At 45.8% G+C, this 12,822-nt stretch overlaps 1 protein-coding gene and 1 long non-coding RNA gene across 4 annotated transcripts in view; one reads left to right on the top strand and one right to left on the bottom strand.

The window, feature by feature from the left end:
* Nucleotides 1–6,387, bottom strand: part of OTULIN (OTU deubiquitinase with linear linkage specificity) — a 29,521-nt gene extending 23,134 nt beyond the window's left edge. Inside the window, exon 1 of one of the 3 annotated variants that reach the window (XM_074329062.2) lies at nt 6,032–6,387. In XM_074329062.2, coding sequence (XP_074185163.1) covers nt 6,032–6,207 — 176 coding nt within the window. In that variant the 5' untranslated portion in view covers nt 6,208–6,387. The remainder of the gene's footprint in view (nt 1–6,031) is intronic. The other 2 variants (XM_074329061.2, XM_019753534.3) reach the window with 2 other exon arrangements.
* A 40-nt stretch (nt 6,388–6,427) lies between these two features.
* LOC141570728 (uncharacterized) lies at nt 6,428–7,924 on the top strand. The gene is made up of 2 exons (XR_012495175.2): nt 6,428–6,631; nt 6,994–7,924. It is a non-coding gene; the product is annotated as an uncharacterized LOC141570728 (long non-coding RNA).
* The last annotated feature ends 4,898 nt before the right edge of the window (nt 7,925–12,822 follow it).

Here is a 12,822-nt window from a genome sequence, read left to right as displayed (position 1 = left end):
AGAATGCCTGCGTCTGCCCACCCGCTGCAACCCTTCAAAGGCTCCCAAGGAAGCAGGAGTCTACGTGTGGCCCTAAGCCGGTACTCCGTGATTTACCCCCACGCACACCAATCCAAGCTCTGTCACCCTGTGCCGGGCTCTGCCACTCCCACTGCCTGACCGCGCACTGCCTGACACAGCAGGACACACGCTGTGCGGTGACCTGCTGCAGTGTGGGGACCCAGAAGTTAGAATGTCCTCACTCCCGTCCTTGTTAGCTTTACGCATGACCACGAAACAAAAGCAACGACACCTCTCAGCACCTAAATGTAACCAACTGTAAAGGCCAGTAGGCACACCCACCTCAAAAGATTGCTGAGAATAAATGCATGTAAAATGCTTAGCACTCAAAAGAGTTAGCTATTGCTATTAATTCTCACACTATGTCCATTTGTGCAAAGTATGAATAAACAATTCACCCAAGGATCATTTCTTACCCTTGTTTTCCTCTCTCAAATAAAGGTGATGGTGTGTGTGTGCCTATTTTTATTAATGCTCGGGGTCGAGGGGACATATTAGGGAAAAGGTACTTTCCATGTCCTCCGGCTTCAGTCAGATTTCAAGTAAAAGGTGTGATGTCACCCAGAGCCTGTGCCAGCGTTAAAAACAAACACAAGCCAGATTCACAGGGATGATACGTATATATCGAACACCTAAAATAAAAAGTGACTAAAGGTGTCAGTTCTGCTATATGACTGACATGCTTCCTCTTCCAGCTCCTACTTCTAACAGACTACGAACGTATTTGTCATTAAAAAGTCTACTTCCAGAGAATTCTTTGGCTATGCTGCACGCACATTTGGCTCTACTTCTGTCCTCTTCCTTTCTAATCTACAACATAACCAAACTTCAGTCACAACACCAGTGCCCAGATGGGATTCTCTAAACAAACAGTGCTCAGTACAGCCACAAATACAAATTCCCACAAAGGTCAACAGGAGGGGAACAGAAAGAAATCAATAGAACTAAATGCAAAGTGAAGACAGAAACAGAAAATGAGATTATTAGAAATAAAAAAGCAGTGACTCTGATACACAAAAGTAGCAGAGCAGAAAACTGATGAATGGGGCTCAGAGTATATTCAAAGTATTTCAGCCACACTAGATTTCATTCAGATCCTGTGCACAAATGTTTGGTAACGTCCATGGCCACCAGTGACACCTGCTAACTTTCCAAGGCCACCAAGGAAACTGTAATATGGCCTTCAAAGCCATCTTAAAAATGATCCATAGGCTGTACTTCCTCGGAGAGAAGATACCTTTTAAATTTAAGCCATAAAGCTCAATCAATATGGTCAGAAAAGACATTCAACAACCAAAATGAAATATTCATCCAACATAAGGACAGTCAACTGGAAAGAGAGAGGTGTGAAAGCAAGAAAAATAAAACTAATTTTACTTAAGAAAATACTTCACTCAATAAACTTTTGCTTTAACTTTTTTTAAGTATCAAAATATTAAAGCTAAAAATAACAACAAAATGAAATTATGTTTAAAGCTGTGAATCTGAAATAGCTAGAGGTTTGAATTTTGTTATGGGAAGGGAATAGTGAAGAAACGCTAGGACACGGGATTATTACATGATATGATAAAATCCACTCTTTGGAACAAAAGAGGCCATGACGCCCACAGACTTAAATGATCCCCACAGCAAACTTTCCTTCTAGAAAACACACAGATATACAGAAAAGTTCTGAAGAAAAGTAAAACAAAGTCATAAATGTGACTTGATTTCTTGGGGACCAGTCACACACAATTATATAGTTGAATTAAATTTTAAAACCAAAATGCTAACAATTCCTACTTGGAAAATTTTTAGTTTAGCATCAGTGTATATTTAAGCCCCATTTTCTCTTAAGCTAGAGGTGAAATATTTTATTCTTAATAGTAAAGCAATATACACCATTAAGTTACATGATGATACCTTCCAAATTATAACCTTCTTCTTCCTGTTCGAAGACATGCATAACAATATATTTTTGAAAACTTAATTTAAAAATGTTTACCTCATATAGACAAAAGTGGACTATTCCCAAGAACAAAAGCTATAAGCTAAATGCACAGAGCTCAGTGAAGCAGAAGACACTTCTGTGAAGCTAATTTTTCAATTTCTGATACAAGTAAATGTGTGATATGAAAAAAGTCAGTGCTGACGTCTATGCTGACAAGATAGCATTTTAATCATTCACAACTGTGAACAATTGTACCAACTTCCCCTTAGTTGTCTAAAAAGCTAAACTGGGTATGACTGTGTTCAGCTCTCTGGACTGAAACACGGCAGTTCACGCTCAACTTTGCCTGTCCTAGAAGACTAATGGCCCAGGCAGTGCCGATGACACAGTGTCAACAACCACTGTGCCACTAACGCACCTTCCCACACGAGCACAGGAAAAGCAAAGACCACTCAACCCAGCCTTTCTCCACTGCTCAGCGGTTGTAGACATGAGTGAACAACACATCAAATACAGGAAAGTACCGGCACCCAGGCCAAAATTCCACCTCCCTCCTGTAAGTGGACTTTCCATGACTGGCTCATGCTACTCCACGTGACTTCCAGAGGTATCTGGGGACAACGCAGAACCCTCAACAATGGGGTTTCATTCTCAGAGACATCCCAACTCTGGACCCTGAAGCAGGCTCTTCATCCAGGTGGAGGAAGGGGCAGGACGAAGTAGCTGTTACCCCATCAAACACAGCCCCTAGGAGCTGCTGAGGTGTGAGGCGGGTGGAAAAACGCATTGGCACCATAGCATATTTAGCAACGCCTAAGAACAATGCTTTAACAATACATCGTGTTCACAGCCCTTTTGAGAATCCAGTTTTCATCAGAACCTCAGCCCAGAAATACACAAATACACATAAAATTTTTGTCTTCAATTTTAGAGGTGTTCACAGACATACGCTTCCCCACCAACCACCCACAGACAGACTATGGACCCCAGATTCAAACTCTATCCCACCATCAGGCAGGGCCATGGTGTAGTCTCGCTTCTCAATCCCCTAAGCATGTTTGGCTTGGCCCCCAACCATGTCCCAGGACCATCTTGGTCTCAAGGACTATAGTATGGATGAACTTAGCTAAGGGCAAGAAGTAGGCACAGCCTAAGTTTCAGTATAGGGGTGGGGTGAGCAGGGGACAAAGCATAACAGACCTGCACATACAACCAATGAGGAAGGTTCAAAAAAAGTCAACTAAATCTGGTCTGACCTAAGACGTCTTTAAACAGGACCCTAAGTCATCTTGTAAGCCCACCTCAGGGCTTGTCCAGGGGATGCCAGGCAACCACAGCTCTCAAATGAGCTAAGAGGGAAAGGAAGGAAGGAAGAAGGAAGAAGGAAGAAGGAAGGAAGGAAGGAAGGAAGGAAGGAAGGAAGGAAGGAAGGAAGGAAGGGTTGGGGGGGAGGGTGGTGAGGAATGAAGGGAAGGAGATGTAGAAAGTTGCTTATCCATGGATTTCTAATGTCTTTCTTCCCCACTATTTCTCTCCCTCGTGAAATGCAGTGAGCTCAGTCTAAAGGACTAAGTACCCTAGAGTACGGCCTAGGAAATAAGCCATCCCTTCCTCTACGCACCTTCGCACCTTTCAAAGAGTCACATCCCAAATGAATAATGGCTGCAAAAGTTGGGCTAAGATTTGTATTCATAATTACTGTCCACTGAATGTATTAAAAATGACTCCACAGGATATCTCAAAATAGCTGCAGTTTTATGATGTTTCAAATATCCAGGGGCAAATATTTTACTCAATTCCTGTGTAGGGCAAACCCAGTTCTTTGGGTGGGAAGAAGGTACTTGGCTCCCATGACAGAAAACCAGAGTTCAAAAACTATTTTAAATTGTAATTTAGGCATTACACTATTTATTTAAATCTACATCCAATGATTAGGCCGCACGTATCATCACGTAAGAACTGATGTGCACACATTATACTACAAACCATAGGATACGCAACGTGTATATGATACAGTGCAGTTTCTCTCGCCCTTAAGATCACAGCACAAAGAGAAGCAGGCCCACTGCCCATATAATAGGCAAGAGGGCCCAAAACATAAGATGTGATGTTGAGAACTTGAAGACATCTGACGTTATCTTCACCTCCTTTTCCTTCCTCATCTCTGTTCTCTTATGAGAGTTAAAGGAGAAGTCATCAATGACAACAAAAGCAGGAAGAAAAAAAATTAAGTTCTAAATAAACCGCAAACTGAAACACCTATTCCAGGGGGGAAAAACGTCTGAAGTCAACAGTCATGATAAATCATGTCCCGCTGCCTGGCTTTGCTAAGGAAGCCAGAGACGGAAGAGGTTCCCACCCAGGCATCAGGGAACTTGGCCCCCAAACTACTGCCTGTATCGCTCTGGCCAAACTGTACCTATCGAATCTGTAAGTTTCCTAAAATGTAACATGACAGACCTAGGTGGGGTTTTTAGATTCCTTTCAACAATAAGCCTGTAATTCTACTGACAGACAGAAGAGGCACCTGTGCCACAAAACCTCTCCTCAGGAAGGAGTGCTCCATGACCCATTTCCCCAGGTGCTCAGACTCTGGAACCCACAGCCCGCAGAGACAGTGGCCAAATCACTATGCATACTTTTGGGAACAGATCTGGCTTCGTGGTTTCTGCATCACCCAAAGGGCATGAAACTGTTCAGGCCGAGGCTGGGGCGCAGCATCTGAGGGCCACTAAGTGGGTCTGGCAGCAGCAGTCTGGCAGCAGCAGTTACCAACGGGCATGGGCTGTGGTGGGCCAGACGCAGAAGATGCCCCCCTCCTTTACTGGCTGCAGAGTCTGAGGCAGGCCTCCACAACACAGGGAGCAAAACTGCAGCCACAGGTCACACCAGCTTACACATGGGTCTGCTTGGTGGTTTCAATTAAAATGTAAAATAAAACACTACTGTTTAATAAGAGACTAACCCTGTCCCCAACAGAGATGGGCCCAGCTCTCCAGAAACCCATGGTCCACACCTGGCCAGCTTCACTCAGGTTACCTGCCTCACTCCTGGGGGCAGGAGTTTGAGACCTTCTACTCGAAATCTTTCCCAGTGGCCATTAAGTGTGGATAATTCCACTCCAGTAAATGAGAATGTCATAGCCCACGGTAAAGAACCATGCAAATAAGTTATTATAATACACTGTCTGCGTTAACAGGCCTGCGATGGATCTCAGGGTAGGAAATGCACAGGAAAAAGCGCATTTGAACACATGTCACCATTCAACTTTCCCACCAATCAAGCTTTTTGTGAAACGGGTTATAGGTGTGCTTTCCTCCGTTTTGGAATTCAAACGCACTTATAGGTGCTTAGAACTTGGAAACTGTAGAAAAAGTTTCAGCCTTCAAGTTTATATGCTGCTTCCACCCCCCTCCCCTGCAGAAACTAGAAACGCTTCCGATCTACGCCGCCTTCTTCACAGTTCTGTAAGGAAGGATCTACCCGGCGCTGCCTTTCGTATTTAAAAATACAGGGGGAGTGGGGCTATCCAGTTAAGCCTGTAACAAGCAAGACAGAATTGGGTCAGACTCCGTCCAAAGTCTATCCAACACGTGGGACGCTCATCAAGCGGCGACTTGTCCTCCAAGGACCAGACCTGGCGCGTGGCTCAGTTTTCCTTTGGCCGTGACAGAAGCAACCTTACCTCCCACCGGGCTGAAGCAAAGAGCCACTGGAGTTAGTTATAATGTCCTACGCTTCTCGAGTGTGTTTCCCACGTTTCTGGAGCTTTCTCTAACTTCAGAGCTAGGCAGACATCCAAAAACAGGGCGCGGGGGCACTGGATGACCGTCATAGTGCGAGGACCCCCGGGAGCGCATGTGCACCCAGGCACTGGGTACGAGTGTCTTCAAATTCCTGTCCCCGACCACCGCACGCACCAACGGAGGGCACGAAGGGCCGGCCGTCTGCCGGCTGCTGCCGAGCCCGCCCCACGCCCAGCCTTCCCGAGCGGACCGAGCCCGGCGCTCCCGCCCGTCCCCACCGCGACCCGGGACTCACTGCTCGGCCGGGCCCCGCACCGCGGCCCGCGGCTGCCCAGCGGCCTCCGCCTTCCCGCCCTCCCGCACCGCGGCTCTGGCCGTGCCCGGCGAGGAGGCCCCCGTCTCCAGCGCCGGCTTCTCCGCACAGCCTGCGCCGGGCCACGCTCCAGGATGGGGCATCGTCCCCCGACTCATGGGGCCGCCGCCGGCGGCGCCGCAGGGGATCAGCCACCTCCGAGCGACGCGGCGCCCCTCCCGTCGGGGCGCACGGCCGTGGCTGCCGCCGCTCAGCTTCCTGCCGGCTTCGGAGGGTGCACTGGCCGCTTCCGCGCGCGTCACCGCCGCCCGCCCCGCGGCCTCTGACCCGCAGCCAGGGGGGCGCGGCTCGCGGGGGCGGGGAGTTGGGACGCTGCACCTGCGCATGCGCGCGCGGGCGGAGTTGCCGGCGCGGAGGGCGTCGGGCGCGGCCACTGCGCATGCGCCGCTCCGCGCGCCGCGGTCTCTCCCGGGTCGGCCGAGTGCTTCCCTCGCCCTGTGTGTCCAGTTGTTTCCTTCCTGTCACGCCGGCCGGGGATGCAAGAGAAGGAGAGGACTGGACGCGCAGCGGGACGCGGCCTCGGTGAGGAGGAGAAGGAAGACCGGCCCGGGTGTGAAGGGCGCTGACGAGTTTGGGCGCCTTGCGGTGTCACTTGGGGCTTCCGAGTGTCGCTCTCGGCCAGCCGGGGTTTCCTCAACCGTAAAGCGAGGGATGTGGGCAGACTCAGTGACGCGCGGCCTGCCTGGCCTTCCCCAAGTGACAGTTCCGTCTCCACCCGCCCCGAGCCGGAGGGCTGTGACCTTCGGTGTGGGGTCAGGCGTGTCGCCCGAGGCCTGGGGGTGAGCGCCCCCTCCCCAGTGTGAGGGCGGGAGGGCGAGCTGCTTCTCCGGGACAGTTGAGCACACGCGGCAGTGTGTGTTCGTGGACTGTCTTCTTCCCCACAGAAATTCTGATTCGAGAGGAACGAGAGCAAAGGGAAAAGGCTGACAGATGTAAAAGGTCAGAAGGTGACATTGCTCATCTCTGAGGAGGAAGTCGCGGGGCAGCCGCTAAAGATGAGCAGCGGTCACCCGAGGCTGCAGGGGCAGAGCCGGGTACGGACGGAGGCGGGGCACGGCGGTGAGAAGCCTGCACGTGTTCAGGGGCAGAGCGGGCAGGTACCGGAGGCTGCTGCTGAAAGAGGAAACGGAGAAGGACGCTGGACACCAGCTCATGAGACGCTACCGCAGGCCAACAAAGGAGCTCGCGCTGGATCCTCCTTGAAACACAGGAAGAAGGTTCATTTGGAGGATCCCGTTGTCTCCAGTTAGAGGAAAGGTTGGGAAGGAGCAAGACGGAGTCCCGCGGAAGGGGACTCAATGGTAGTGGCACCAGAGGGAGAAAGTGGATGGAAAGAATATTTGCAAAGGACTATGGGGGTTTTTACCCTTTAATTTTATAGTCATACAAATGCTTGAAAAAATTAAGAGCCTACAAACGAATATATGAATTATATTGGGTTGAAGAGTGTCCCCCACATTCATGGCCACCTGGATCCTCAATGTGAACCTTCAGAAATAGGTTCTTTGCAGATACAATCAGTTAAGATGAGGTAATGCTGGATTAGAATGGGCCCTAAATCTAATGACTGATGTCATGACAAGAGGAAAGGGTGTAGAGATACATAGATACAAGGAATAAGGACACGTGAAGATGGAAGCACAGATTGGAGTGATGTCGCTACAAGGCAAGAAATGCTGGGAGCCACGAGGAGCTAGGAAAAGGCGAGGAAAGTTTATTCCAAAGAGCTTTCAGAAGAAGTAAGGCCCTGCTGACGACTTGATCTCAAATATCTAGCCTCTAGGACTGCAAGAGAATAAATTTCTGTTGTTTTGAGCTGCTCAGTTTGTGGTACTTTGCTCTAGCATCCATAGGAAACTAATAAAGAGGTCAAGATAAAGGATTACAAAGTGCTATCAAGCCAAATTTATTGATATGGGCCCACTAAGATATTCTAGATACATTTTACTGTAAAGGGTTAGAAAAAACGTAACAGTTTGTTCAATTACTTGCTGAGTATGTCTTTTCCTACATATTGTGTGTGTGGAACTGGGTAGTTAACCAAAAGATGGGTTTGGGGACTCACTGGGCCCACTGTGAGGAGGCCCTGAGTGAAAACTCCATTCATCACTTGACTTCCATCCATCCCAAAGTGTCCACACTAAATGAAGTGCCAGACTGCCCAGGATAACTGCCCAGGAAGTTATCCAAAGTCATGGGGGAATTGGAATGTTAGAGTGAATTTGTCATGTAAGACCTGCTCACCCACCCCAGGAGGGGTCCAGAGGATAATGCTCTTCACCAGGACTGTGAGAAGTAAATTGGTGAGGGGAGCCCCAGCATCCTTGCAGAGATTTGCAATTGTTCTTCTCTGTAGTCAGATGTATCTTACAGTGGAAACTGCTACCATCAAACTGGGATTTCTAAATTCAGTGAGGATTATGGGATCCCAGGGTGGCAGAGACCAAGGGTGGCACTTAATTGTCAAAAACTAGGTGGGTGTGGTTACTGTAATGAACAGCTGAACTAAAGCACTGATCAGAAATGTATGACTTGCAGTTCCCAGACCTGAGCCAGTTTACACACCAAGAACCCTGAATGAAAGGGACGTGGGTCCTTTTGAGGACATCCCCTGTTGCGTTGCCAAAAATGTATATTGTTAGTCTTTTCCCCCAGCCATTCCCAAATGGTCTTATGGCCATCTACCAGGGTGACTGTGCATTGGGGGAAAGGAAATAATGAGATTCTTGGGGCATTAGACAGTGGCTCTAACCTGACACTGATTCAGGGAAACCCCATGTATCATTGTGTCTGCCTATCAGAGTAGGAGCTTATGGAGGTCAAGACAACAAAGGAGTTTTAGCTCCGGTTGATCTTACAGGAGGCCCAGTGGGTCTCTGAACACATCTTGTGGTTATTTCCCAGTTCCAGAATGCATGATTAGACATGCTCAGCAACTAGCAGAATCCCCACAGTGTTCCCCAAGTGAAAGCAGTTGTGGTAGGAAAGGCCGAATGGAAGCCACTAGAACTCTTTCTACCTATAAAAATATAAAGCACATATAAGTGAAATCATACGGTTCTCGACTTTTTCTGTCTGATTTATTTTGCTTAGCATGATAATCTCAAGATCCATCCATGTTGTCACAAATGGCGGTATTTCATCACAGTCAACAGATCAGTGGTTACCAGAGGATAAAGGGGGAGGGAGTGGGTAAAGGAGGGAAAACGGGGTCAAATATATGTTGATGGAAGGAGAACTGACTCTGAGTGGTGAACACACAATGTGATATATAGATGATGTATTATAGAAATGTACACTTGAAACCTATATAATTTTATTAACCTATGTCACCCCAATAAATTTAATAAATAAAAATATGTATAAAGCAAAAGTAATACCACATTCTTGGAGGAATTGCAAGGATTGGCACCACCATCATGGACTTGAAAGTTGCAGAGGTTGTGATACCCACCACACCCCTTTTCTTTTTTCTTTTTTTTTAACTTTTATTTTTATAAGTCATACAAGCTTACTGTAGAATAATGAAAAAACACAGATAAGCAAAAAGGGAAAATGCTTTAAATAGTCACCATTAACAGTTTTAAATAACAGACTTAATAGGACTTTCCCTGTCCTGTTAGTTATTATATTGTTAAATATAACATACATGTCTTCTTTATGTAAACAAGTAAAATAATACAAAATATTGGATAATTCTAAATAGTTGAATATGTTATGGTACTACCAAACTTTTTCAATGTATTTTGAAAACCACAATGGTATCATACTGTAATTATTATTCTGTAACAGAACATCACTTTTTTTTTTTTAAAGGCAGGCGCAGCTCACAGTGGCCCATGCGGGAATTGAACTGGCAACCTTGGTGTTATTACCTGGCACCATGCTCTAACCAACTGAGCTAACCGACCACCTCTGAACATCACTTTTTAAATTATAAAAATAATACATATTCGTATAACAGTAATTGAGAATCTAGATGGACTCAAAGGAAAAAGTCCCTCCCACTCTAGAATAATAAGCTGATGGTTCAATTTAAAGAAGTTTATGGAGGTAAAGGAAAGAAGAAAAAAAAATCTGAAGCTTGGAGAATCGGGATAAAATGAACAAAGGCTGGGAAAATAGGATCCAAGCATGTGTAACTTATGAGAAGAGTGGTTCCAGACAAACAGAACTGGAAAACTACTGAAACAAATATAATCCAAGAGGATTCTACTTTCTAGTAAGACAGAAAAGTCCTACTTATTTTAGTAAGAAAGGGTTAATCATCATCCCATCCATTTCAATTTAAAAACACCTACTCCAAACCTACTGAATCCTTATTTCCCACCATGTTTCCCCGAAAACAAGACCCAACTGGACAATCAGCTCCAATGCATCTCCTGGAGCAAAAACCAACATAAGACCTGGTCTCATATTACAGTAAAATAAGACCAGGACTCATATCAATTTCTGCTTCAAAAGACACACCAGAGCCGACTGTCCGGCTAGGTCTCGGTTTCGGGGAAACACAGTAGTCTGGGACTCCCAGTATTTGCATTTTTAACAAGAGCCCAGGTGTTTCTAAAGTACATCCAGGTTTAAGAACTAAAGACTACTACAATCCCCTAATTTTTCTGGATGAAACTGAGGTGCAGAGAGATGAAAATGACTTGCCCACCAAGTTAATGACAATCTCCTTATTCAGTGTGCTCTTCTATTCAGCTGGCTTTATTCAAACTCTCCCTCTCTAACCTTATCTTCTGACATAGACCTTTGCCCAGTGCCACTGCCCTACACTATTTATGGGCATTTCACACCAGCATTTGGAACTGGCAGACAAGGGTGCGTCTAAAGTTTTGCATTTCTGTGAATGAATGATGCTTTAAACTGAACATGAGCTATAATACTCTTGGTTATGAAATCATACTTGTATTTACTAAACAGAAAGTTACCTCCTCATTTGAAAGTCTTACTGTAACCTAAGGTCAATGGCTTTTACTTTTCCTTACCATCTCTTTCAAACTTCACTAGATTTTTATCTATCTTTGGAAGCTTTCCAATGGCAAAAGTTTGAAATCTTACAACAAAATTATTTTCAGATAGCTGAATTATTTCCACTTAATGAGGCAGGGCTTGCCAAAAGCCCTAAAAATGACTAAGTACTTATTGTCACACTGAATATAAATGGTCATCTTTTATCTGAAATCACATTAAAATCCCAAATTTTAATGTGCAATAGCTCAACAGGCAAACTTATGGGACTGTCTCTTATAAACTATTTCAAAGAAAAGCAACCCATTATTTTAAAAGCAAAAGTTTACTAAAAGTATAATCAATGTCTTTTCAACCCCCAAGTTCTGTATTTCCACAAAAGATGAACATACTAAACTAACAAAATACAGAGTATCAATTGTTTATTTAGTTACACTTACAAAAATCAAACACAAGTTTTTATTTTATGCCTAACTTGTTTTCCATTTGGAATCCTTTCAACCCAGTCAACAGCCTAAAAACTGGATTTTTTCTATTTCTTACTCCATCTTTCATTAACTTCACTAGGTTGTTATGAATCTTTATAGTTCTCTCCAACGGCAAAACCTGGGAATCTTGTGTCCTAGTGTTTCCCACCCCCAGCACTACTGACATTTGACTGGATAATTCTTCATCCTGGGAGGCTGTGCTGTGCGTTGTAGGATGTTTGGCAGCCTCCCTGGCCTCTTACCCACTAGATGTCGGGAGGGCTCCTCCCCCCTCCAGTCACAACAATCAAAATGTCATTGCCAAATATAGGGGGAGAGCAAAGTCATCCCCCACTGAGAAGAGAACAAGACAAAACAGGTTGTATCCTAAACTCTTGGAAGCACAATGTATACTGATCTAAGCTTCAAGGGTGCCAAATGACAATTCCTTCAAATTTGGCATTAACCATAACATACAAATGCTCTCGTGGGTATGCATTTAGGTCCCTGGATACCGCATGCAAACTAATGGTGGGTATTCCAGTGAGAATCCTAATCCAGAGCCATCTAACCAAGACAGGCGGCTCTCAGTGAAGTAAAGGGTGCCAGTGCCGAGGCCCTTCCCGTTCAGTACAGCCCTCTCAGTGTCTGGCTGCTGCTGCCGGAGCCCCTCAGCTGACCCTGGTGGCGGGAAACTTTTGAGGAAGCTCATTGCAGCAGTGAGCACGGAGACACAGGCCAGGAGGGAGCTGAAGCACAGCAAGCCCACACCCCTTTTCAGCTCACCTATTTGGCATGATCTGAAGGCAGCTGGATCTTGGGTACGAGAGTGGATTTTCCTAAATCTGATTATGTGGTAATTCCAGTTGCACTGTCATTCCAGATGTAGATTCACTGCTTGAGCATATCAACACATTTCCTATGTGGTACCTGGTATACAGGTATTGATTTGGCAAATGCTTTCCCCTCTATGCTTGTTGGAAAAGACTGCCAGAAGGAATTGAATTCAACTGGCAAGGCAGGTAATACACCCTCACTGTCCAAACAGAGGATTTAGCAGCTCTTTAGCCCTATGTCGTGATTTAGTCTGCAGGGACTTCGATCCCTTCCCTCTTCCCCTTCCGTAGAACATCGCACTAGCCTATTACATTGATGATGATACGCTGATTGGTAGACAGGAAGTAGCCATTACTGTACACGTATTGGTAAGATATTGGCATGCCAGAGGATGGGAAATAAATCCCACAACATTCAAGGGCCTTCTACCTCAGT

The sequence above is a fragment of the Rhinolophus sinicus genome, chromosome 3 (assembly GCF_057876585.1).
Source record: "Rhinolophus sinicus isolate RSI-liver-muscle chromosome 3, RSI-T2T, whole genome shotgun sequence".
In the NCBI taxonomy this organism is placed as follows: Eukaryota; Metazoa; Chordata; class Mammalia; order Chiroptera; family Rhinolophidae; genus Rhinolophus; species Rhinolophus sinicus.
The sequence above is the reverse complement of the archived record's forward strand: the minus strand, read 5'-3'. Positions and strand labels throughout refer to the sequence as shown.